Source organism: Xenia sp. Carnegie-2017, unplaced genomic scaffold, assembly GCF_021976095.1.
Source record: "Xenia sp. Carnegie-2017 unplaced genomic scaffold, XeniaSp_v1 HiC_scaffold_22, whole genome shotgun sequence".
Classification (NCBI taxonomy): domain Eukaryota; kingdom Metazoa; phylum Cnidaria; class Anthozoa; order Malacalcyonacea; family Xeniidae; genus Xenia; species Xenia sp. Carnegie-2017.
Window position 1 is genome coordinate 13,142,234 of NW_025813485.1, and position 27,254 is coordinate 13,169,487.

Below are 27,254 nucleotides of genomic sequence, written 5' to 3' on the forward strand. Positions count from 1 at the left end.
CTGAAACTGTCAAATGTCATACGTAGAACTACAAATAACTAGTAGGTAGATGTAAGAGATTACAGTTACATTTCAGAATAAAATGAAATATCGCATTTTTCAGATCTTTTCACGTATCAAGATCACGATAAATTATTCTTATTTGCATTAACTCTTTTCGGAAAGTATCGCATTTTGTCGTGCCCAACTTCGGAACGGAATTCGGAAGTGCTCCATGATCCATCCATTACTCCCATTCTATATAAACTTTGCACTTTCTCTTTACATCAACTTGTCAAGAGAAAAGATTTTGGACTGCACCATTGCTCTGCGGGATAGATTTGATCGTTTTTTCCCATTCTTATTTATTTGAAAAATCAAAATATGGGCTTAAAACCACTGGAATATACCGAAGCGTTATTGGATAGTCCGTATTTTCGAGAAAATATTCACGAACATGAACGTGAACTGGACAGAACAAACGATGCCATAAAGTCACTTATAAGAGAATGCAAGTCACTGATAAAGGCCACTGAACGTAAGTGAAAAAGTTGAGCGTATTTCCGTTAAGTATTATCGATTTTGCAATGTACGATTTTGATTGCCGTTCTCATGAACAGCTGCAAAATATTCAACTTGACTAATAATCATAACAAATCACTAAAGTCGACGTTACTTTCCTCAATTTTATATGCCATATAAGAAGATGTGAGATGAAGAAAGTTTAATACTAAACTCATTTCGTAGTTCATTTAACGGAAATGGTCCATAGTTGATTTGCATAGTTGTTTAAAAGTTGATTTGTACACAACGTTTTCATTATTGACTTCATTTCCATTTATTTTTACGTAGAACTTTCAAAAGCCCAGAGAAGTTTTGCAAACACCTTGAAAGATTTCCGACTTGAATGTATTGGTGAAATTGATACCGATGATGAAATGCACATAGGTAGGAAAAAATTCAATACAATGATTTACATTTACATTTTATGTACAGTTGGCTTCCTTAAATTTCTGATCAATATATTCAATAATAATCAATTATTTTTATCTACTGTCAGTTGCCTATGAGTTATCTGGCTTGAGTGGTTGATAAATTCAGAACTATTTATTCAGAATTTATTCAGAACTAAAGAAATAAAGAAACTTGACTCACATTGAAACTTGTGTCATTTTAATTGCCAACTCGTTTGATGCTCCTTGGAAAGTTAAGTATTACATGTTTTTCTTTATTGTAGCAAGTGCTTTTGAAACCTTCAGCGAGCTGTTTAAGCTTCTTGATGAGGAAATGACAAGATTGGTATGCATTTTGTTAAGGCATTTTTTTTCATTGAGGTGCTTTCACATAAATTATAGCATTGCAAAAGAAGTATATTTGCATATTATTATAGCTGGAAAATGCCAGCAATCAACTGATTGAACCATTGGAAAAATTTCGAAAAGATCAAATAGGTGAAGCTAAGGTAATCCTGGGCTCTAACTTACGTAAATCCAACGTTTTGATATAATGTTTGTACTTGACAACTAAGACAAGTAGGTAGTGCAAAAAAGGGATGTCAGTTAAACAAAAGCATATGGGGAGCCCTTCTTTTATAATAATTTTCTTGCACTGACATAATTTGAATTCATTTCTTAGAATGTACTTACCTGTAATTCTGGCTTAGTTATGTATGTAACATAGTTTTTGAAGATGAATTTCCATCCTTGAAGAAATCAAGTCTCATTACTTTGATTGTCTCGCACATGTATTGATATTTTTCAATGAACAAGGATTGACGAAAATAAGCAAGAAATAAACATTTCTTGTTCTTTTTTTAATTAAGGAAGAAAAAAAGAAGTTTGATCGACAAACAGAGAAATACTGTAACAGTTTGCAAAATTTTCTTGCTATGTCTACCAAGAAGAGCAGCAACAATTCAGGGGTAAGGTTTGCACATCACATTATTTTCTTGTCAAAAAAGTAAAAGTTGGAGAAAAGTCATTTTGTATATGCTACTAACTAGAAAGTTAAAACTCCTCCAGCTAACCAATGTGTGAATAAATCTGTAAGGAAAGTTTCTTCGCATGTTGCTGAAGATTTACATGAAAGCTTTTGTGTAAAATATTTTCATTTGATCGAAGAAATATGCCATTATACTTTAAAAATGTGGCATCAGTAAATCTAACCCAAGGTATATGCACAAATTTAGATTTTGAATGGAACTGATTTTAACATGTGGTAGAATCAAAAGGTTCATTCATTTTAAACAGTTGTATATGTGTCAGGGTATTTAATATGAGTTGGGCTATTTATTGTGCCTTAGTTAGTTTCCAAAATGTTGTTGATGATATTCAAAGGCATTGCAAAGTCTATGTTTTTGGGGAATGTTTGCATCAAATTTGCCAACAAAATGGGTGTGCAATTGTCATGGTTTAGACATAGTATTGAAAATGCTTTGAAATTTCTTAAAAAGTTACCAATAGAGGAACAATTTTTGCCGGCAAAAGGATGCTTGAGGGTATTGCACCTCCTAAGTAGTTTCCCTTTATTGCAATGCCCATGATTATATCATCTTGAGCAGCTGTCTAATAATTTGTGAATCAAACATGATGTAATATTTTGCAGGAATCCGTAGTTTGTGAAAGAGATAATTTTTTTGAAAGTGCATTGAGCTATGTTTTCAAACTCCAAGAAGTCAATGAAAAGAAGAAATTTGAATTTGTCGAAACGGTATTTTCATTTTGTTTACTAAAATAGATTCCTCTGAAAGACATACAATAATCAACACAGCAGGAAAATATAGGCTTGTATTGTTATTAACAAGGAGACTCCTACATTTAGTGAATTTTCTTTGTTTTATTTTTGTGCAGCTTCTTGGATTTGTCTACAGTCAGATGACATTTTTTCATTCTGGTACGTGAGCATATGTTGATGTGTAAACATGTGTTGGTGTAATGTACGTAGGTAGTTATGGATTGTTGGTATTATTTTAAAACAGGTTTTCAAATACATAATATTAATTTCACTTGCATGTTTCAAAAATTATCACAATTGTTAAACAACTGGATGAGAAATTTGTGTTCAGAAGATATCCAGCAAACATCTAGCAGTTGTGAAAAACTCTATAATTGGACATTCTTTAGGTCATGAAGTATTTGTAGACAATAAAAGCACTTTAGTTGATCTTCAAGTTCGACTTCAGAATGTAAGTGCTTCTACCTTGTTTGTGTGTTATGTATATAATTGACTGTTTTAGCCAGCGCAATGCATTCCTTGTAACACTTTAATGTATCATGTAAATACTACCCTGCTAGAACTTGACGTGGATCCTTTGAAAAGGAAGGTAAACTTCATGTGAAAGTTATGGAAAACCAGCAATATCTGGGTGCATTAAACCTGGAAACTTTTTTTGTCAAACATTTGTTACCTGATTCCAAATATGTGGTCTGGCTAACATTTTTGCCTAGCAGGTCCACCTAAGTAGCATGTCTACCTGATATGCCCGCCTAACACGTCCGTATAAGATGCTTGCTTAAGAATTTCTTTAACATAACTGCCTATCATGTCTGTGTAAGATTTCTGTCTTTATGTCTGCCAGACATGTCTGTATAAGATGTCATGCCTAACATGTCTGCCCAACATGTGTGCAAAACATTTCCAATTTATGAAGTTATATTTGATTTGTTAATGCGTTTAGACCAGAGATCGATTTGAAATCACAAAAGGTGAGGCTGTAACACTTAAAGAAAGAACTCTTAAGGTGAGAAAAATTTTTCAGTTGCATTGGCATTGAGTATGCGATGTTTTACTGTGATGAAATTTCTTTTGTTTTTATTGAATACAGAAAGCTCAGGCCGGCGAACTACAGAGCAGCACAAATTATGCAAGGCAAGGATATCTGATGGTACAGAAGAAGGGAAAAGGTTTGTTTTGTTGTGCTTAACTACAAGCTTTATGCCATCTTCTTGATGCAAAGAGCCTTATCAGCATGATGTAATTTTTGATTTCTAATTTTTCAATTCGCGAAAATTTCTAAAGCACTTTTAACACTTTTATTTTTTCATATTTTTTTTTGTAAACAGGTGGTTTGGGTTACACGTGGAGTAAAAACTTCTGCATGTATACAAAAGAAAACAAGATATTCACTATGGTTCCTTATGTACAGACCCAATCAAAATTCGTAAGTAACATTTTTTCAATTGCTTTCGTCGTGACGGATTGTGCGTGCTGTGTACAATGATTAGTCTTGTCAGTTATGAATTGAGACAGGTAGTCCGACGTAGGACGCTTTTTTAAACGAACTGAAAAAATATTTGTTTCTTAAAATTTTTATGAAATGAGTGTGTATTGATAAGTACATTGCGTGTCCTAATCATAATCGGAGGGTGTTCGGCTCTGGCCATTTACTGATCGAATATAGAGTAAGATGTATTGTATTATCCAATAAAGTAGTTGGATCAGAGGATCAGCTCCAACAGAAGATCAGTTCCAACAAAGCTGGAGGATTTGATGCAATGTTGTTTTCTATACATCTAACATATATCGTTTGATAACACTACGTATAGGGTGCAAATTTGTGTCAAAATTAACGCCCCTTCTTCACTCCCTCTACCCAAAGCTGGCAGGTGTGCGGACTCTCCCTCCCCTCCCCACGAAATACGCTAAATTTGATCTTCACACGATGAGTTTTTGCTTTGTTAAAATTTTTGCTTTGTAACTAAATTGTAAAAGTTTTTGTGCTTGAGGCCACAAGATTGCAAAAATTGTACTTTGTTAATGTCATTTTCAATGTTTGCAATAATAATACGATGGGTTTTAATGAAGCGAAGCGATTGGTTCTTTTATTTTGGTAGCACCAAATATCTTTTTGTTATTATTTGAATGCATTGAACAAAATAAAAAGGCGAGGCTTCTGCGTTTGGAAGTGGAGTGGCAATGAACTTTGGTCTCCAAGGTTTTTTATAATTAAACATATTTTATCGCAAAACACCTGACCTCCGTAAATTAATAATTTATGTTATTCGACAATTTGATGTACGTAAGCGCAAGTGCATAAATTAAGACGAATCGTATTTTTTATTGCTCTGCAAATATTATATTATATCCTGGGGAAACTTTTCCCCGCATTATGGATGGTGGAGAAAGTCATGGGTTTGTGGGTTTGAGTTAGTTCATATGGTAGATTAACGTTTTCTTTTTTGTGTAGACGGGATCAACGGACACAATTGTATTGACAAGTTGTGTGAGGTAAATATATATGTGTATCTATGAATATGTTTAGTTTGCACGCAACATGAAACGTTTTTAAATATTTTTCATTTTTATTGCCAACAATGCGTTTTATTTGCGATGTGTTGGTTTGAAGAACGTGTTAAGGTATATCGTTCTCTAAATAAGTGATTACTTGTCTTTTGGAAACGCAGATTTTTGGCCTTTCGACTTCGCTGGCGATGCCCCTTTATTTGTACTTCATTAAGTTTGGAAGATTGTGAATCTGTCATAGGGATTTGCTTGCAAATGATATTTTAAAATGAGCAAACGTCGTGCAACTACTGCAAGTTTTTTTCCTATATAAAGCGATTGTGTAGACTTTCAATTCATTTTTAATGAAGGTAACACTATATACGCATAAAATGCTTCTAATTTTGCTGAGGTTATATCATTTGATTCCGCAGAAGCATAACCACATTAAAACTCTCTCTAATGTTCGTGGAATCGTCTTTGTCTTAATGTGTCATAGTTGATCAGCTGAAGTTTTTAAATTGTGCTTAGTAACTATGAAAAATCAAGAGAAAATATCTTATTAGCTCGGACAATTAAAAAACTCTTTGTCTTTATTTCGAGCATGAAAATCAAATGTCTAACCACTTCTTCAAGATCAAAGCAACTCGAAACCGGGTATTGAGTGCTGTAGAGTCTTGTATGTTTGCATAAAAATTCTCTGTTCGTTTGTGTTCATTTTAATTCTAACAAATTTAAGGACACCTTTACTTATGTTCTCGAAGTAAGCAGAACTCAATTCATTATTCTTGTCAAAAAAACGCCCTTTTTTATCGTCAAATATCCATCCATAATGTGAATAGGTAAGGTTATAGTGATAAACTGCGATGTTTTCCTTGCATGTGAGTGATTTCTGATGTTTGCATGTCGGATGTTTGCCATTTGTACAGTAAAACACGTCGTTGATTAATTTTTGCACGACGTCGCATGTATGAAATAACTATTTGCAAATTTTGACGTCTGTTGTAAGCGTTGTGCAATGAGGAAGACCCATCAATTACTAAATAACGAGTCGCAAGACAATCGTGCTCCAAGCACACGTTTTCTTACGAAATTACTTTCATCGTGCATTTTATATGATTTTTATCATACTTGATATCTGATTTAACGCGAATAATTAGATTTCATGCTCTCGATTGCACAAGAAAGTAGTTGGTATTTCACAAAAATCTTGAGCTTGTAATCTAAATGTTAAATATTTATAATGTAGCAATGTACAGCTGACAATATAACTCGAGAATGGATAATCTTTGCACGAATAGCTATCAATAAAGCGGGAGTACAATCTACGTCACATCGCCATTTTTGTAGTCTTCAATATGAGTTAATGTGTCAATTATTCTGATTGTATTTGACAGTCCAGGTGTTTAGCGATCCTCTCATTTATTCGTTTCTGCTGTAGCGATTTTTGAGGTCTCTGATTTCACATTGTAAAACTTTTCTTTTTTGTGCTTTCAATACGCAATGAATTCCCTATCATTCGAAGTTTCTGTTTGCAATTTCAGCTTGTCCCCTATTCCCCGTATATTCTTTTGTTCTGATATCAAAAATTGTTGGTTTTTAGAAGAATGACCGACTCTATCGATAAACGTTTTTGCTTCGACATCACTGCTCAAGACAGGTATAGTCTGTGACCTTAGTCTCCCACATCTCGTTCAAATTCTTCACTTCACATTTAGTAGATTTTCTCTCCTATGATTTTTTTTACAAGTGTAGAAGTTTTAATATGAGCAGTTAGTTTACATGTAGATCATTAGAGCAGATATTTAAGATGTGCTCGACATTATAAGTGTACACTTCTTTCCTCAGACCACAACCAATTACTCTTCAAGCATTGAACGACCACGATAGGAAACATTGGCTTAGTGCCATGGATGGCAAAGAACCCGTAAGGGCAAATTTTCAGAAAAAATCAACTGGCTGAAACAGCCATAAATATTTAATTACAGATCAATGTATGTTTCAGATTTATCAGGATATTAACGATTCCTCTGGTAATGCGAGAAATGAGGATGCAGGTTGGTTTTTGTGTTACGTATCTTCGTTTCCATATCTGTAACTATCGCAGTGTTTTCTTCAAGACGTTTTGAAATTGTAAGCTTGTATAAGATTGCGTTTGTACTAATGAACATGTTGCAAAACTGAAGCATGAAATTAGTCCTTGACTGCTGTACTGCAATTGCTCGTTGCTCAGCTACGTCACAGCAAAACGAACTGCGAAGCAACTTGTAACAAGATAATCGGATCCATGAAAGTGGATCGTGTCAACGGTCCCGTAGGTGTCAAAATTCACTAGTACTTTTAGAGTCATAAACGTACGAGGGAGGGGGGGTAAAAATTAAAAAAAATTTGAGAACTTTACGAAATTTAGGCAAATAGTCGAATAGCCAAATTTTTGTTTAAAGAAATGCAATTTATCATAGAACTTAATAAGACTTATTGACGTATGAAACTACAAATTTATTTCATCGTGATGAGCGATGCTGATATGCCAATGTGCTCTTTAGTTTCACTTTGTGGCAATCATTGCCACAATTTCAACAATGTTATTTCACCGAAGTTTTGCAAAGAAAGGAAGCCATACGTCGCTTTTTCTATAGTGACGATAAAAGTAACCAAACACATAGGCGTTGGATATGTTATAAATTCGGGCAAGTAAACTACTGCCCCCAAAAAAAAGAAAATTGAAGCGCCCGTACGCCTTTGATTGAGTGTAGTATCATGAGGTTCTTCCTCAGCCTCTTTTACGATTATAAATTGGTCCCAGAATGCACATTTGACGTTTCTATAATATAATATACGTATAAAATACATCATTGGTTTTCAGCAAATTTCGATGATTTTATACTTGGACAAAAATTTCTGAAGAAGTGCGTCGCTGCGATTGAAACTCGAGGTGAATTTTTTAATGTGCAGTAAGAAAATGATGGTAACGTATGTATGGATTTATATGTATGCATACCATTGGCGAAACCTCGACTGGTCTAAATTTACTCTTGCTATATGCAATTCATACAAGTATTTAGATAATGAATTTCATTCGTTGGGATTCAAAAAATACGCAAAGAAGAGTTTGTCACTTACTGTATGAATGTCAGTCTCATAATCTACTTAAATGTGTTGCTATGGTAGGTATTACCGAACAAGGCTTGTACAGAGTTGTTGGCGTTGGTTCGAAAGTGAAGAAATTGTTGGATGTTTGTTTCGGTAATTTAAGGATGGATTTGTCTCGAGAAATCATCTATTTGTTCAAAGATATTAAATCAACCATTTGAAAAAATACTTATTGTTTATTTTTGTAATTATTAGTCGACAAGAAACTTGAAGAGCTTAGTCTTGAGAGTGACGAATGCGACTTCGAAGTGAAGACTATTACCAGTGCGGTTAAACACTATCTAAGGTGAGATGGTTGGCGAATGAAGATGTGCATGATATACATTCCATGAAGATCTGCTCAATGTTAGAAAATATTTTTTTCTTAAGGAATATGCCTGCGCCGCTGTTGACTTTTGAAAGACACGATTCAATTTTGGAAGCTGCAAGTATGTTTTATAAAACATTTGCGCTTTTTTTACTTGTATACGACCAGAGAGGGAACGCTTGACATGACTCAAACATATTTTACATATGCATGCAGCAGACGTTAAATGTAGAACTACAGTAAATTCTGTTAGCATGTTTTCCTTGTTGTAAGTACATGGAGATTGAACGTACAGTCTTTTATCATTCATCTTCCATTTCATCATGTATCAACTCTTCCCATCACTTATTGGACAAATATGAATTATACATGTGAAATTTTACATCTTTTCTATCGTTTGGTAGAAACAGAAAGTCAGGAAAAGCGAGTTCAGGCCTTAAAAGATGAACTTGATAAACTGCCCTACGAGAACTATGAAATGCTCGATATCATTATGCATCATCTTAAAAAGTAAGAAAATTAGTGATTGATATCATATCACGTATGAACTACGTATTCATCAACTTTCAAGATTTATAATTGATATCAGATCAAGTATAAACTGCGGTATCATCAACTATCAACATCAACGAACTATATTCAAAAAGCTATTTACATTATTTCTCTATTCTCTGTCGTACATCATACTACATGATGAATGTGAGGAACATGTGGGGTCCCTTATGAATGTATTATGAATACGTAGGTGGAATCAAGTGTTTGTCTGTTTAAGTATTTATGTCACAGCGAGTTCTGCATCTCGTAGTCGAGTGGTATGATTTTTTTTTTGTTTCAACTAGTATGGTTAATAAGTACTTTGCAACAAACTTAAATATTGTTTTACGTGCATTCATTGCAAAGAACTACGCTTTGATAAGACAAATAAGTTAAACGAAACATAATGTGAGTATGTTACTACACTTCAACACGGTTTTTTAGTGTTGCTGCTAACTCTAAGCAAAATTTGATGCAAGCGAGTAACCTTGGTGTCGTATTTGGTCCCACGTTGATGAGATCAAAAGAACAGACCATGGTGGCCATCATGAATTTGAAATACCAAACAATTGTTGTCGAGCTTATGATCAATGAGTACGAAACGGTTAGCTAGCACATTGATGTTCTAACCTTCTGTTGTTTTTTTCCTGAATTATTGTCTTGGTTTCCATTAATTTAGGTATTCGATGCATCGAATCCCTTTATGGATGGCTATGATGGTAAACCCCAGTCTCCCTCATTAAAACCTAAATCGAATGTCTCAGAGAAGAAACCGTCCGTTCACGATAACAAACCCGAAGTTCCCAGTAGAAAACCATCGGACGATCGTAATACGTATTCCGTACCTTCATATCCTCCTAGATATACCCCCAAACCACAGCTCAGTTCTCAAAAATCCTATCCCGCACCTACACCTCCGCTAAGCGCAGCGAAGAAATTATCGCTTACCAGAAGACAGAGGCCATCTTCGGGTATGTTTGAATAAATTTTCCCTTGCCTGCCTTGAGTATGCCTACCAGAAAATTTTTTATTATCGTTATTAAAACTAGGTGCGGTTTTTAGCGTATATGTGAAAAATCATTTTAATTTTGTCAAATCGTTCCATGTTTACGGCGGTTTATGGAGTGAAAAAATGTCCTTTTTAAAGTGCATATAAACCTTACGTGGTTTTTACACTATCCAATGTACGTGGTATCAAAAGCCGTATTCCAAAATTTTGATGTAATCGGACAAATAGTTTGCGTTGTACAGTCTATCTAAGTTGCAAAAATATACCATTTAAGCGCTCGGTTTTACTGCTAAATGACTGAACCTGCGCGGTTGGGTGACATCATGTCCTGAATAGGCCGAGTCATCGCTTCCTGAACATTATAGTAATTTAACAAGCTATTTTCTTTACTATTGTCACATCATGCTAAATGCCCGTGTATTCGCAAGGTGATATATTTGCAAGGACAGACACCGGTAAAACACTGTCCTCCATCTCTATATCATAATTTGCATTTTCTGATGGATCTGAAGATGATGTTTTCGACCCAGATGAGGACATTTTGAAAAAAACGACGCAATAATCGGATTATCGGCAAAAATATTGATTATTTTAAAAAGCAAATAACTTATTTTGAATATACTAAAATCCTGTAAGGTTTATATGCACTTTAATTGACCATGCCCGTCGTTTGAAAAGACTGGAACGAATTTTTTGTGACGTCATTCAAGGGACTCGGCAATACAAATATTTTTGCAACCTATCTTGGATGACGTCAGAATTTGGCTTGACTCAGACGTCATGCCACAACGGACAAGATCCATCGAAAGCCGACTTCTCAGATACAATAAACCATGTGTTAGAAATCACCCCTATTTTGATTGAAGCCAATAAAAAATTTCCTGGTGGTTGTACTTTATTGCACTTAATTTATCTATGTGTTTTATCATACAAGTCTTTTTCTGTTTGTCGATCATTTTTAAAGTACCGAATCTAATTTCAAATAATTGTCGGGTCGTGATTAAAAGAGAAAAGAAAACCTGAATGAGAATATGGAATCGTTAAATGAAGCAATTTTTGTTATTGTAAATTTTATATCATGGTTTTTAAATTATGTTTAAGCAAAATGCGCAACAAGCATGAAACTTTGTCTTTTCGTAGTTTCACGGCTCTATTTATTATTCATTGTACGTATCACGTGACCTTTCTATTTCTTATTGTACACGTCATCTTTCCAGCCTCCGATGAACGCGCATCAACAGCTGCAGGTAAACTTTGCTCTATTTCTTTACCTTTTTATTGTCAATATGAGAAAACTGCATACTTTGACATGTTTCTCGATAAATGTGGGAGATTAAAACGTGAAACGTAAATCTTTTATCCACTAAAAATGTATTCTGGTTGATTCGTAATGTTTCATTGTTACAGGGAGCATTTTTTCAGGATTTGGGAGTACGTTAATCTAAGCATCTTTTCTTTTTTTTATAGATTCAAATGTCAAATCAAAATTGAAAGCATTGTAAGTCTGTTTCAGCTTGTGTAACAAGTATTATTAACTAGTAAATTGAGATCAACGTATCCTTCGCTGATATTTTGTTGATATTTCAGCGAGTCTCCGGAGAGCAATAAAAAGAACGTTTCCGATGATGGTTCAGTTAGTTCGCAATATGCAACGACCGGTCCGACTGCACTCTCGCCTCTTAATCGAAACCGAAGCAAAAGTCCTCCCCCCCTGCCCAGCAATCCTCCTCCACGAGATCATTACTCTGTACCGCGAGTCTCAAGGTAAGGTATTTGGAATCATTTTTGTCCTTGTGTAGCAGTCGCCCTCTCCCCGCCCTCAAGATCATTACTGTGCACTGCGCGTTAAAGGCAAGTACCGCAAACCAATAATCCTCTTCTACTTCGAAATAATCATCCTTCCCACCCACACCAAAATAACGACTGTACTCGCGCCACTTGGAAAATATCTCGACCAACTAGTCATCCGCCATGTAAATTGTGGTTTTGTTGCAGGAATGACGAAAATCTTCATTTTATCTCTCATATCTCTTATGATATGGTTGAGTTTTTTGTTTTTGCTGTTATAATATATTTTTTCCTTATTTTTTGCAGACGTGTGAAAACTAAGTTTCCTTGCGTGGGTGGAAACGACGGCGAACTGAGTTTCGACGCGAATGTTATTATCACAAATGGTATGTGATAGGTTTTGTGTCAGAAAAAGTTTGTAAATTCAGCTTAAAAGGTTTTTTAGCTTTAACTGAGGTGTAGTTTAGCAGTTAATAATTTTTCTAGTAGCTTGAACCGGCGAGCAATTCCATTTGCGAATCTAGGGTGGGTAAAAATAAATTTTAGTGGACTGTTTTAAATTCAAAATACTTTAATAACTATTCAATTGGTTAGAAATTTCTAAGAATATTTAAAGCGAAACTACTCCCAATAGAATTAGCCCTATAGTATTTAAAAGTGTATTTCATTTGTCAACTGTATGTGTACAGTACATTTTCCCTCGCCACTTCACTTGTAGTATAGCCAAGAATGCAAACTAGCAGAATGCAAACTAGCTTCATAGCAGACGACTGAAGGGATTGAGTATGCTCTGTATTATCCTCTTTCTCCTTGCCTGTCCTGCAACTAAATCGTGTTATTGCCTTTAGAAATTGATTATTACAAACTTTTTGATTTTTCATCCATAGTTCGCAAGTCAAATGAGCCTGGTTGGCTTGAAGGAACCTTAAAAGGAAAAACTGGACTTATCCCTTCGAATTACGTCGAAGATATTTAGAAATGTTGTAGTTTTAACTTTTTATTATTGATGTTTTCTAAACCATAGATAGCACGTATACTGTAGAACGAAGTTACTTAGAATATAATGTGGCTACAGAATACGTGAAACATCATAGTCAACAATGATAAAGTAGATTTTAGAATATGTGATTATGCCTGTAATTATTCAAGATATTGTTCTGCGGGAAGTTCAGGGAATTTCAACGGAACCTTAGGAAACTGCGTAATTTACATACATCATACGTGAGCCGATTAGCTACATCATTTTTAGTTTTCTCTGTACGAAAAATGTAAGCTTTCGAAATAAATTGTTCACGAGAAGTAACAATCTTGGAATTGTTATCTGATAATCATGAAAATTTCACATGCAATATATTATTTAATTAAATTACCGAAGAAATAACATATTTCACTCTCAAAAAACTGCTCATCTTTGAAATCAGCCGACATTTAAGCTATGCATCATTCAGTAATCCCCAAGGAGACGCAAACGCAATTGAATGAATTTTATGCTTGCTCAGATTCGCAATGAATAGTAGCTGCCAATCGTTTGTATTTTCGTTTTCAATCCATTTGCACAATCTAGGTCTTTGGAGGAGCTTACTGCCGAATCTTGAAAATTCTAAACGTCGGCTGATTTCAAAGTCTTTTTGAGACATCTCTATAGATGGTGTCCAATCACTTCCCTAAGAGTAGAAGAACGATGGATGCTTTGCCTGTGCAATTTCGTGTTGAATATTGCGTTACATTACTGGCTGCAGTTTGCCATTTCATAATTCCTGTTGATAAGAAAATGAAATCTACTGTGCCACGCATATCTTTGCTCACAGCTTGCTGCTGTGGTAATCGCATGCGTAGTAAGATATGCGTGGCACAAAAAATGTCAATAAAGCGCGACCACTATTTCTTCTCTGTGCCATAACGTACTTTTTGTTTCTTTTTTCATTTCTCTAGGCTTGTGGGACTCTTGTCCTTGTGCTCTTTTTGTTTCCTCTTTTGATTTCTCTCATGCTTTGTCGCTTGCCGTAATGCCTTTTTCTCTTTTTGTTTTCTGTTTTGTTTTTCGTCCCAAGAATCCTTATGGTATTTCATTGTTCTTTGGAATCAAATCAATATTTCCCGTGCAATCAAATCACAGCTTTTTAATGTAGTCAATTTTTATGGTAATTTGAACGAATATAAGCCTTTGGATTTTGTCATTGAACTTGTGAGTTTATGTTTACTGAAATGCGCCGAAGAAATGATCTAACCAACCGTAGGGGAAGTCGAATCAAGGGAAATCATCCTGTCGATGTGTTCTTACAGTTTCCTACTGGGGCGCTGTTCATATAAAACTCTAAGTAGGTATAAAATACATTTGTTTTGAGTTTTATCTTATATATGTACGTTAAAGTCAGGGCGTTGCCTGTTCTATAAATTGATTAACTTACAGCTATCGCCGACGATTTATTTAATAAGCATTTACTTGTAGCCTCAAAAGCAACCAAATTGCGATCAATTTACGGTCACCCTGATTTCAGTAGCAAACCAGTTTTTAATTTCCTTCGCCTGTTCGACCTGCGACTTTGCCATTAGCAATCTTCATTAATTAAGTTTTCGTTTATTTGCTTCATTTGTGTGATTTAAAGCAAGAGTCTGTATGTATAAGGTATATTCTTCATGTGAAGCATTGAAGTTAAGTTTCAAATGAATTTAAAGCTGTAAATTTTAGACACATCTACTGCTGCCATGCACCAGATAATGGATCTGAACATCAGTTATTCATGATCGTGAAAGCTAACAACGGTTTATGAAATAAAACAACTTATATGATTACACAAGAATTTTATTTGAATTTTTTTGTTTGACGAACTTTCTTCGTGCGCTCATAATGTTACGTTTACTTTGCATTACATTCAACAGAAACATTAGGATTGAATCCATCTACAGTGAAATATCATTTTACATTCTGCGACGTTTGTCTGTAGTTTTGATTCTTTGCGAATTTAGTTGTTTGGAGGTGTATCAGCGAAGGGCCCCGCTGTTACATGTTCTGTTCAACTGACATTTACTTTGAATCGATTCTACAGTAAACATTTTACGGTTGTGAAATGACCCTTGGATGACGAGGCTTAAAGTTTGTTTCTCGAAGGAAAGGTGTATGGATACACAATTTTGACGTGGTGAATAGCGACATGTGATTATGGTAACTTTACTCGACGATGGGCGGTTGTTCCTTGTTACACCGTATGGAAATAGCGAAACTTTACTCGGAGATGGCAAAGATGGGTATAGCGGTAAAGTACCCCAAATGCGTAATTATACGGCTTTGAAAAGGACGGTTTGATTATAGGACGATTGTACGTTGTGATCTTGTATTAACACACGAAAGCAAACGAGTATGGGACACGAAATAAAAGAGCAACTGGAAATCGGTGGTAGTTTATGGCTAAGAACGAACTGTAATGGTTAAGGATTCCAGACACACGAAGAGGATGACTTGGAAATTGATCAGGTTATTAGTTGTACGTAGTTAAAATAAGCATGCGATTGGTTTGAACTTAAGTATTGGATCCCAATGGTCTTAATAAGTTATGGTCCATTTAGTATATCTTAAATAAGAATCCATTTCTTTCTGTGACGAATACAAAGTGAATTTTAATTAGTTTTATAATGCATGTGTTTGAAACCTATTCATCGAAAACTAGAGACTGACTAAGTTATTTGAGCTCGAGTCAGGAAACCAATTTATACGGAAAAGTCTAAAGTTTTGACTTCATCTGATCATCTTAGTGGCTAAAATGTGAAGCAACCATTTTGTTGCTCAAGGTCAACTCAAATTATTAAACGAGTTTTTGCTTGATGATAATGAACGGCTATCTTTAAAATGACGAAACGGGAATCTCACCATTAGGAAGCCCAACTCAGTTATGCATAACAATTTAGTTTGATGCATCACACTATTATAATGCATTACATGTTTGGCATGTTTGATGCATTACACTGATAGTCAATAAGAACAGTTTAACTTGCAAATTTCTGGAAGAACATCAAGTCGAATTCATAAGACATTTGCAACATTCAACAAAGCCAGGTGCGATGGATAGTTATCAAGTTGCTGCTATGAAACATGGCAATGAACATCAATGCTAAACTTCGACTATGTTTATGGCAATGAACATCAGTGCTAAATTTCGACTATGTTTGTGGCAATGAACATTAATGCTAAACTTCGACTAGGACCGATGGTAAACAAAGTCCATGAACTGATTTGAGTACAACGAGCTGTGATGATTGTGATCTCATGTTTAACTGAAATTATTCTCTACCTCCTTAAAGGCAGCAACGAATTCTACAAGGAAATCCAGAAGGTAAATAGGAGCAGGAAGAAAGTCGAGTGCAAACATCATGCAGATTTTTCTTTTCAGAGAATTTCATCTATACTGTTGCTTTGAAGAGTACCGATGAACGAAGTGTTTCAAGAATCGAACGCTTAGAACTTTCAAACTCGCTTACAATTTAATCAAAACAGTACATTGCAATTAATATTTCAACGTCCATTTCCCATTTTAAAGATAGCCATAAAGAAACAGTAAATTTCGCATGATTTTATTTGACATTTAAATTGTTTGTTACAGGAACGATCATTGAGAATCGTTTGAATTTCCATTGAAAACCAAAATCGATCTTGAAAAACTCTAAATTTTTCTTTTAATGTGAACTAATTTTAAACTTTTAATGCACTGGATTTTGTATATTAAGAGCATTGGGATTCATACTGAAATTTGACATAATGTTCAAAAACAACAAAATATTTTGATTTTTAAAGTTTAAATCATGTTTCATTGGAAGGTTTTTTACCGGATTCGCTGGTTTTCCTTCCCTTTCATTTCGCCCAAAAACAGTGTCCATGTGTTGGGGGCCAATGAATTCAAAGTAAGATTATTCAAATCATGTAGCTTCCTATCATAAATTTGGCCTTTGGGTTAGAATCCCAGAGCACTTATACCCCATAGCCATAACTGGAAGATAATACGAGTTTTAATATAGCCTCGTCAGCTTCGAGCGAAATGATAGTCGTGTGCACATAGCATGCATTTTTCCAGCTGTTTGTGCTTTCTATGTAACGTGACAAAAAAATACGATTTTGCTAATTTTTTACGCTTCCATATATCGTACGTGGAACGTACGACTGTAATCGCTAAATTAGTACTCAATTCCTGTTCATATTTTGCTGTCAGGAAATATGTAAAACTCCCATGAGAAGAAAAACTTCGTGCTTGGAACAAAGTAATGTGTGCACGTTCCTGTCAATACTTTATGTACCTGTAGGCTTTGGAAAGTGAGAAGCATTGAATTAATCACAATACGCCGTATTCTAAAAATTTCCCCCCCAATGTTTATACTAATATATTTATGAAATCGTATAAAACAAACATATTTTTCCTTACTTTTCAATAAAAATTTTCCAAGAATACGCACTAGCTACACAAGTGACCCATACGCACCTAGAGATAATGTTGCTTAGCAACCAAGCTGTTGGTGGAACTTGGGACTTGTGTTGGAATGTCCAGAAAACAAACTCAACATGGATGATTTAAATTGAATCTTGTAAAATGAAGACAGGCTTCAATGAGTTAAGCACCCAACAATTTCATTTGAAAATTGCTCAGAGACGTCCAAAGTCTTGTTTTGTAAAGAACACGGGAAGCAAAGAAAATTTTCCTAGCAATCACGGTCAGTTGCATTGCAACTCTCAGTCTCACTACTTTAAGGTTGTTCGTCGATATTTTTCACTTCCATGGTGCCAGTAAACTGAAATGAAATATTGAATTCTGCTCCATGTTGTTAAATATTCTGTCTAAACTCATTTCATACTCGCTTGCCTTCACCGTACCTGTTGAACACATGTGTAAATTATCATTTCATTTGTAAATTTTAGTATAATGGTTTGGCACAGCGAATTGCTTGTTTAAATCCTGATGCGTACGTTCTTGATTACATCTGTTTCGTTTTTGTTAGCTGTGTATAAACAACTAAATAACAAAGTACTTTCTCAGTCTGGAATATGTGCACAAATTCCCTAACCACAACTATTTGGATGTGGTATGTGGTATATATATAATTCCCCCCTCTTATCTGCTGGTATGATGTTTCCTAAATACTATACATCGAAATGTTGTGTCTACAGTACAAAAGTGTAGAAGTGAACAAAATGCTGTATTGTCTCCATCATTTTCATCATCAAAGGGCTATGTCTTATTTAATCTCTCGGCTGACATAGAAAAAATGGACAATACAATAAAATCACAAGTAAGTTTAACATGTTATATCTTGAACAAAGCTTTTTCTCTACATGTCTACTCATGCAATGAATTGAATGTTCTCATTTTGATTTAGCAAATTCAGATATCATCATATTTACGTCGACCACATGCATCTTGTTATACTTTGCTTGACTCACAATGTATACCAGAAACAGCAAAACCATGTCGCCCACCGTATCACCCCAAATCAGCTAGTACTGTGTTTGGATATGCCAAAAGACCAGTGTCAGCTAGTGAAGTCTCACACCATCTTGGAAGACAAACTAAGACCAGGCTAGTATTGTATTTCTGAATATTAGAAACTATCATTAGTTATTACCAAACTAACACTCTCAACATATAACATTCCTTTGCTGTATATATTATAATCATTGATGTGGGTTGTGTTTTTTATTCGCAATAGTAATGGTGACTTGTGACTAATGGCATCCTATCAATGACTTGTAATGAGGTGTTGGTAGACTATTGCCTTTAAACAAGCAAGTCTCTTGTACATTGTGGTTTTGTTCAAAAACTTTTGTTTGGCCTAAAAGTATTGTTTCTAGGTAAAAATAGATACATGTAAAGGCATTTCCAAGATTATACAGACAGGGGGGGCACATCCCAAAATACAAATAAACCAAATTTTCTAATGCATTGGATACAAAATTAAAGGTAATGTGTATCACTCATTCACCGAATTCAAAACTTTTCCACAGTTCATCTGCTTTCAGTATTTCGAAACCAGTGTGCTTTTGTTGTTGATTGTTTAAAAATCATTAAAGCGTAGTTGCCATTTTCATATACTTCGTACAAGCGCCTTTGACATTCAGTTTATTTACCTTAATCAGTTTGTTGAGGAGTAAATCTAAACGTGACATGCATACAGAGTCGTGCAATTCACAAAGCTTCAGGAATATAAGAAATCAAAAGCCGCGCGTTATCCGTAAGTGTTTAAACTTTTAATGTATCGAAAAAGGATATATTCCTTTCGCGATAGCGTAACGTTGTTTAGTAAGAGACAATAAAGTTTTAAGATTTAAGTTGGGTGAATTTTCAAAGTTTGTCTTTCAAAAATATGGCAGGACATTCAATGTGAGTTAAGTTCAAAACAGGACTTGCGCACAAAAAATACTCCCTGAGTCAAAATATGGTCTGCGTTGTACAACTATCAAAATTTCAAGCAATTTGTGGCAAGCGCTGTATAACCAACGCAGAGTGACTTTTTTTTTTCATTCTGTATTTACAAACATTAAAAAATTAGAAATATTCCGTATTGACAGCATGTAAGATCTATAACAATGTCCTTACTCTTTAATAATACTCTTCTTATCGTTTTAGGTGGAGACAGCAGAATAACAAAAAGTAGTCTGACGCCCAAAGAGTAAGTTGAAAGTGTTCATGTTGATATGTCTAAAAACAGTTACAATACTTCATCGATCATTGATTCGTAATTTTTTGGGAGGAACACAGATTTACTTTCCAAAACATTCCTCATTATCCCAAAACTACCTTGCTTATTTGTAGGGTGCTCGATTACATGAAATCTGCTCATGCGTACTTAACTGGAGCGCGATACAACAGGTATAAAATCTGTATACAACGTAATTTTGGGCCATGTTAGCACTATGCTGAATTCAAATTCATTTTAGTCTAACTTCCCTGTGTTTGAACAACCTTCTTGTTGATTTCATTAAAAAATTTCCCAGAGATGTAAAAGCTGTGGAGGTTGACCCAAACAGATAGCAATCCGGTGAGCAGGGCCTTAGTATCACCTTTAAAACCAGGACTTAGGGAGGCAGGAATATGTAGTTCTGCAAATGCAAGTTGAGGTTTTTCGCAAGATTGGAACATACAGTACCGACCTCGAGTAACATAACTTGACTCGCGAGTATCGAATGGCGAGTGGGCGAGTGACTCGCGATGCAGTTGCGGAGAAAGAAATTTTTCCGAGTTATTTCGATTTACTCGCAAACAGCGAAATATTTTATCCACTCGCAAACCTCTCACACGCAACTGCATCGCGAGTCACTCGCCCACTCGCCATTCGATACTCGCGAGTCAAGTTATGTTACTCGAGGTCGGTACTGTACGACCGTCTGATGCCGGCGCACTGCGCCACGATTTTCCATTTTTCCAACCATTCAATTTTACAAGTAGACTGTTTTTAACTGCCTTATAAATCAGATATGACTTGGATTAGATTATGATGAGATATGGTGAGGATTAGATTATGATCGCATATGGATGGATTAGAAATCAACAGATAAAGCCCATAAAACACATTTATGTTTGTGCATATTTTCCATAGTTCACATGTTCTGGACAGCAAGTCCCAGTCGAGATATGGCGTTTACGTTAGTAAGGAAAAATTGCGAAGTTGTAAAACAAATAAAATAACTGTCTCATCTGAAAAAGGTATATTGAATTTCGTACATTTGTGCATGAGCTTAGATTCAAGTGGTAATATTTTAAGGCAGACTGTTAATGTTTATAGAAATAGACGAACAACTATTGCTGGCGTTGAAAATTGTTGATAGTAAAACATCTAAAGCAGATGTTGTGAATGTTGCAACGAATACTGAACCTCATTATCTCAGCTTTGATGATTGCAATAACAGCAAATGGAATAAATTAAAAAAACCGTTACCCCGCAAGGATACCGACAGTAAATTCCCTGTGGCAAAAGCTAGCGTCGTGAAATGTATCCAGACCATGTACATTGATTATGATTCTGTTTTGAAATAGCTATGTATACTTATCATAGGTAGTGTTTCATTGTGCTATTTCAAGTTTTCAACCGATTCAAACCGGCTGAACGTGTCATTGCAACCTGTTTAAACCGGCTGAATGATCGCGTATTATGTCGAAGACCTGTTTGAATTGACATCTGAAAATCTACCACTGAAATGATCAGTTCGAATAAGTTAGGGAAAATGGGATTTTAGTGTTACAGGAACGATCTAAGGGAACCATCCTGAACTACCCTATCATTGTGGGATGAAGAAATAATTCAAACATTCAATTTTCGCAAAGAATTTTTTTCTTTTAACTTTTGAATATCGGAAACGTGCCATTAAAGTCAATTATTGACGATTATAGATGTCATCCTTTTCTGTCTGTAATAAATTTGGTTTGTGCTTCTAATGACTATATGTGGTTTTCTGCAGAACATAATGTTTATATACTGACATATTTCCTTCTATATTGCTCAGTGATAAATGAAAAAGACAAAAAAAATCAAGACAAAGCAGATCAAGTATTCGCTTTAACTGTGACGTTCCATTATGCCCAATTGTTTTACTGCTTACATGAAGAAACGATTACAAAGTACATGCTTTTAAAAGTCGTGCGTGACTTGAACGGGTAAATTATACATTCTTACGAATCGCTGCTGCCTTCTTTCTCTTGAGATTTCTGTCCTCGGTATTTGTTGGTCTTGATGATGAAGCCATTGTCTATCAAACTGTACGCCATATCAATGATTGTCTTTTCTATTTCAATGGGGGTGATACCAAGTTCCTTAATCATCTGCAATGAAATTAAGATGGATATATAGTGAGGTCTATTGCCAAAATTTTAACAAAGGAGGCTCTCTGACATATGTTACCACTGCTCTGATATATATTGTTAAATTTCGGAGGAGGGCTGTCTGATATATGTTACCAGTGCTAAGAACTTTCGTGTACATTAGCTACTAACACTAATACCAAACAGTAAATATAACTTTTCAAATTGAAGGTCTAGCCTACCCCTCCAATACACTCCTGTATATATATTGAAATATTGAAGTATGTTGACTGTCACGCCCAGTGAGCCTACCCCTCCAATACACTCCTGTATATATATTGAAATATTGAAGTATGTTGACTGTCACGCCCAGAGTTAGACAATGCATTTCTGACACACACACTCCTCTATTGTCTGAGACATTAACAAACCGCATTTATGGTATAGAAGGTATAACCTGGAACTTGAGGAACAATACCAGTACCTTTTCATTTGATAGCTTGATGGGCTTACCAAGCAATGGTGCAATCATTTTAAGAGTCTTGTCGAACAATCCCGCAAAACGAATAGCAAAATTCGGAGCGTACCGTGTTGGAACATTATAACCTATGTAAATAACACGTAACTTAATTTTATTCTTGTTGTACAACAATCTTATCAAGTGTTAGATTTGAAAAAATATCTCTGATGTATATAAACGTCGAAACTCATAAAAAAATTAACAGTCGCAAAATTATAAGTGATTATGACAGAAGGATTGAATTTTATAAATTTATTCTCAAAATCCAGATATAACGTTGTTACAGAGCATTAAAGGATTCATCATGTGAGGTGAGTTGTGTCGGGTTAAAGTGTTGAAAAAACGCATGTGATCAAATACTTGTACTCACAAATTTTCTTATACAACTATAGATGATGCGGTAAAGTTTTTACACTACTGTAGTTGGTACAGTAGTGTAACAAGTTGGTAAAGTTGGTAAAGTTGTTACACTACTGTAGTTGGTATAGTAGTGTAACAAGTTGGTAAAGTTGTTACACTACTGTAGTTGGTACAGAGTCGTTGCACAACAATAGGTGGTACACAATTAGCAATTAGAGCTGTTGCGCAACTATAGCTGTTACACAACAGGACTATAGCTGTTACAATATAAGAACTGTTGCACAACTGCATTTGTTACACAGCTGGACTTAAACCTATTAACTAAGACTTACTATCTGTATATACTTACTGAAGATCGCAACTGTAATTAAATCAAATTTTAATAGTACATACAATTCTTGAATAGCTACAAAATTCCTAAGCTTTCGAGAATTTTTTACTTTACCTTGGGAAAAAAACTCTTTTTTCAATATTTCTGCAACTTCCCCAACCCATAAACTTTTCGTATTGATGATGAATCTGTTCCCTAAAAAGAACAAAAAACTAAGTTAGTCATTCCTCGCGTAAATATTAATTTAGTGTTTTGTAAAATGTATGGTTTAGTTTGTCACTAATAATACTTAAACAAATTTTAGTTGCATCTATCGGAACTTATGTTAAAAATAATAAATAATTGTAAGTCGATACTATGAACTTATGGAAGAACGGAAATAGGAACTTATGAAAAACCTTTATTAGTTGTCACACGTAAAAAGTCAGTTTTCGTCCGTCGCTGGCTGTGAATGTAAAAGCTTGAAATGTTTATTTGTGATGTAGAATAGTCATATTGGAATAGTTATAAGTAAAATTGAAAATTGTGTGTCGACTGTGCATACAAATTGGATAGCATATAGTCCCAAAAACGAATCGGCAGACGCCTAACTGCTTTGTGCTAAAGGAGAAAATTGCCACAGCATTTAACATGCTTTCTAAGCCAGTTTTGAAACAATGCAAGTCTCGGAAGCGACAGAACCTCAATTCTTTATGAGCATTTTATGGCTGTTTGTCGTACTAATATGTATTTTAGGGGCCAATACTTTTTTAGGGGCCAATACATTGGGTCGAAAAAGAATTCGTCACTTCAGCGGTTTTCTATTGGTGCAAAACGTCGTACCTTGGGGACAAAAGATTTACGAGGTTGATTCTTAGCATATGATATATACACAGTATCGTCCATCGGGCTATCTAATGTCACAGCATTATAAACACCCCTTTTGCATCATAATCTAGTGTCCACATTCTATGCCGAAGTTTCTTATAACATTAATCTGCCCACCGTTTATTTCTACCAATGCATATTACCCATGCTTTTTCTGTGCACTATGCAGTTAGAACACCACATACAATAGATTCAGTTGGTAATTGAAAAAAAAGGTGACAAGGAAAAAGCAAACCATTCGACAAATAATGTCATGCAATTGTGGCTTCAATTTAAACTATGATAATCGCTTAGCCTAAAACCCAATAAATTAATCTCTGTGAAAACTTTTAAGTTACATTTATCGAGAAAATGAAAACGTATAAGATAATTTGTTATGAACACCATGCATGTCGTAGTTATGATACAAGATACAGTAAATGAAAGAGTTACATGGTCAAAGACAGTAGCCTTGGGTGTCTTACCCGAAGAAACCTTGTGAACAAAAAGAAAAATGTCGAAACCAAAAAATCCTGTTTTGACCCATGCTTCCCGATACCCTGAGACTGTTAAGCACTATAGGGCGTCCCATGTTAAATTAAGATTTCGGTTCCTGCGACGCCATCCTACTAGAGGATGCCATAAGCTTCAACCGAACACAACACGGAGGTGGTACGCAAGCGCGACCTACTAGCTTGCTGGCTTCTCTTCTGAAAGGCTGAAAACTTTGCCTACCTGCAGCATTTGGTAAAGTCAGAGATGTTATATGTGCAGCTGCAACATCACGAACGTCACACATGGGCATTTGAAGTCTTGCAAGCATTGGAAATTCTCTCTGTAGCAGCATTTTGTGAACCTGTTATACATAATCATTCTCAGTGTTTTGTTGCACGAGTGAAAATTCACATTCAAGACTAATATTCAGCTCACCTCCATGCTGGTACATTTTGAGCCGTGAAACACTGGTCCCAATACGTAACCTGGATTTATAGCGACCAACTCAAATTTCTGCTCATCTAATAAACAATTATGTAGACGTTTATACCTCTCTATTATTTCAATATCAAAATTTACAGCAATTTATAGTTTATTTAAAACATTCTATGTGGAGGTCAATTTTAACCTGATAGATTCTTCACGAAATCCCACGCAGATTTTTCTGCTAAAGCTTTGCTCTTTTCATACGCTGAACATTCATCTACAATAGCCCAATCTTCTTCTGTTAGGATGCGGTCGTCGCTATCTTTATGTCCAGCTAAGTTTTGGTCAAAAAAATATAAGATTGAGAATCGCCTACGTATAGGTTTTGTTCATTTCTTTATTCACTTAACACGTTCTGTGTCGAAAGGGAATTATTAAACAAAATTGATTAAAGAATCTCGTTCAAAAATTAGAAGGAAAAGAAGGGAATAAGGCTGTTGAAAAACTCAAGAGAAAAGAACAGACCACCAGAATTAATGGGATGGATGGAACACAGCGTTGAGGGAAGCAGGTTGTCAAACAATCAACCACCCAGAATTTTATAAGAATGAATGAATGAAGAATGTTTGCTGTAAAAGAAAGTTGCGAGTGATGTGGAAGAGGTCTGGACTTAGAAAAGCAGGGTACGAAATACGTACGATAGATCGCTACACACGAACTCGTTAGTACAACTCTCTTCACAGTCGAGGATTTAACACAAGCTTCTAAAACATTTGTGGTGCCCTCCACTGCTGGTTTGATGATCTCGTCTTCAGTTTTCGGGGTAGCGTTGGGAAAAGGTGACGCCACATGGATGACGTAATCACAATCCTTGACAGCGCTGCAAAGAGTAAAATATGTGTAAATACCTGAACGCAATATACGGAACCATCGAACATTATTCTATGTGCATTTTTATTAAGTAGAAGTGGAATTTGTTGTAGCAATGTAGCTTGTGTGGCTGACAAGTTTAATTATCACCCCAAACTTTTTGATGAATCCCTTTCCCACGCTGAAATTTTCATACACTAAAAGCTTGTACAAAAATACCAATGTACAAGAAAGTTGCATGCTGCAGACGAGTGGGCGATTATAAATACCACATCACAAACAAGTTATTCGAAGCAGCTGCAACGGTTCTTCCTTTATCCTGAATCTCTTGAATCATATGTACTTAAAGCATTTGATAAACAATTGAACAGCATACATAAAACGACAATCTAATGGCAGGTGTTTTCTAAATAACAATGTGTTGTAAAATGATTCTCTTCGTTGTAGCTAACTCTGGGTGTGCAAGTAAACTTTTGTAACATACTGTAGTCTTAGAAGTTGCTGTACATCACAAAATTCATTTAGAAATAGAAATTTTTTCAACACACATCGATAATGACCATGTCATAATGCCATTATCGATACATCGACACATCAATAGTGCCCTTAATTCTTGTCCGTCTCATGTGTGAAAATAACATAATCAATTTAAAGCTTAAAAGTTTTGTTGTCCTTTTGCAGCATGACGCTGCAATACGCACTTCAACGTCTAGTATTAATAGTATTTTGGCGTTCGGCAGCCGACATTCTAAATCCTACCTTAACCATGAATCAGCATTGAGTAGATCAGCCTGAACAAGTTCCAAAGGATATTTCGTTTCTGGACACAACGTTTTTAACGGCTTAGTCTTCTCTTCGTTATTAACATCGCGTACTGTACCACGAACACGATACTCATTACTTTGAAGCAATTGATAAATTATGTGACTTGCGACAAATCCTGACGCTCCAGAGACTAAAACAAGCTTTGCCTCTTCAGCCATCTTATCTTTGTTTATCATAGATGTTGTCATTCGAATTTAAATCATTTAAATAACATGTATTGTCATGCATTTCCTAAGTGCAGGAAGATTGCATAATGCATACCTTTTGAATAATATGCTGGAAACGTGTAATTAGCATGAGCTTGTTAAACTTGCTTATATTTGATAAAACACTGGAGCGTTTCTTTGTGTGCTTGTATGAAAAAATATTGCCTTGTCATTAGTAATGTAATATTCAAAAACCAATTGGCGTAAATATGCAACAAAAAATGCGAGGCAGCGCAGCCGAGCGGAATACATGTAATATGAATAATCAACTTTATACACGACGTATAACATTAAAAAGTACCTGCTTACTGCCAAAAGTGCTCCAATATGGTTGCATTATTCATTAAAGAGATAAATAAGATCGTTTCTTGATCTCTCACCTGAGAAAGCTGATAAATTCAATTCGTCTTTTGTTTCTTTCATCATGCAATCCATTGACGTGATCGTTTATGGAAGATGTTGTATCTGTTGATCGGTTATAATTGTCAAACATGGTCGTCAGTTATTCTCTGTGTTTTTAAAGTCTTGTGTTATGACAATGCTGTAAATCTGTTTACAGTGGAAACTGTGCATCAGTCTCGGTGCTTCAAGATAAGATAAGCAGTTTTTATT

General features: G+C 35.2%; 3 protein-coding genes across 4 annotated transcripts; 2 read left to right on the forward strand and 1 right to left on the reverse strand.

Annotated features, from left to right (window-relative positions):
- The first annotated feature begins 200 nt into the window (after positions 1-200).
- On the forward strand, positions 201-13,293 carry LOC124446520 (rho GTPase-activating protein 26-like). The gene is made up of 27 exons (XM_046997361.1): positions 201-517; positions 832-927; positions 1,217-1,278; positions 1,370-1,441; positions 1,802-1,900; positions 2,584-2,688; positions 2,829-2,871; positions 3,102-3,163; positions 3,656-3,718; positions 3,803-3,881; positions 4,041-4,138; positions 5,165-5,205; positions 6,803-6,859; positions 7,048-7,126; positions 7,205-7,256; positions 8,066-8,134; positions 8,371-8,445; positions 8,548-8,638; positions 8,722-8,780; positions 9,064-9,169; positions 9,638-9,797; positions 9,873-10,164; positions 11,420-11,449; positions 11,670-11,700; positions 11,790-11,966; positions 12,297-12,376; positions 12,878-13,293. The coding sequence occupies exons 1-27, from the start codon at positions 364-366 to the stop codon at positions 12,964-12,966; spliced, it is 2,421 nt and encodes an 806-aa protein (XP_046853317.1). The 5' UTR covers positions 201-363; the 3' UTR covers positions 12,967-13,293.
- An 885-nt stretch (positions 13,294-14,178) lies between these two features.
- Positions 14,179-21,400, forward strand: LOC124446226. 2 transcript variants are annotated; one of them, XM_046997050.1, is made up of 10 exons: positions 14,179-14,312; positions 14,871-15,462; positions 17,421-17,684; positions 18,139-18,260; positions 18,348-18,547; positions 19,105-19,199; positions 19,595-19,637; positions 19,781-19,837; positions 20,565-20,671; positions 20,751-21,400. In XM_046997050.1, the coding sequence occupies exons 3-10, from the start codon at positions 17,564-17,566 to the stop codon at positions 20,999-21,001; spliced, it is 996 nt and encodes a 331-aa protein (XP_046853006.1). In that variant the 5' UTR covers positions 14,179-14,312; positions 14,871-15,462; positions 17,421-17,563; the 3' UTR covers positions 21,002-21,400. The 2 variants fall into 2 exon arrangements, with proteins under 2 accessions (XP_046853006.1, XP_046853005.1); XM_046997049.1 differs by having other exon boundaries at positions 14,179-14,308.
- On the reverse strand, positions 21,279-26,638 carry LOC124446224 (phenylacetaldehyde reductase-like). Its single transcript, XM_046997048.1, has 8 exons — positions 26,371-26,638; positions 25,440-25,621; positions 24,944-25,075; positions 24,751-24,836; positions 24,556-24,676; positions 23,089-23,169; positions 22,248-22,369; positions 21,279-21,784 (listed from the first exon to the last, which is right to left on the reverse strand). Exons 1-8 carry the CDS (start codon positions 26,622-26,624, stop codon positions 21,635-21,637), a joined length of 1,128 nt encoding a protein of 375 aa, XP_046853004.1. The 5' UTR covers positions 26,625-26,638; the 3' UTR covers positions 21,279-21,634.
- Between the last annotated feature and the right edge of the window lie 616 nt (positions 26,639-27,254).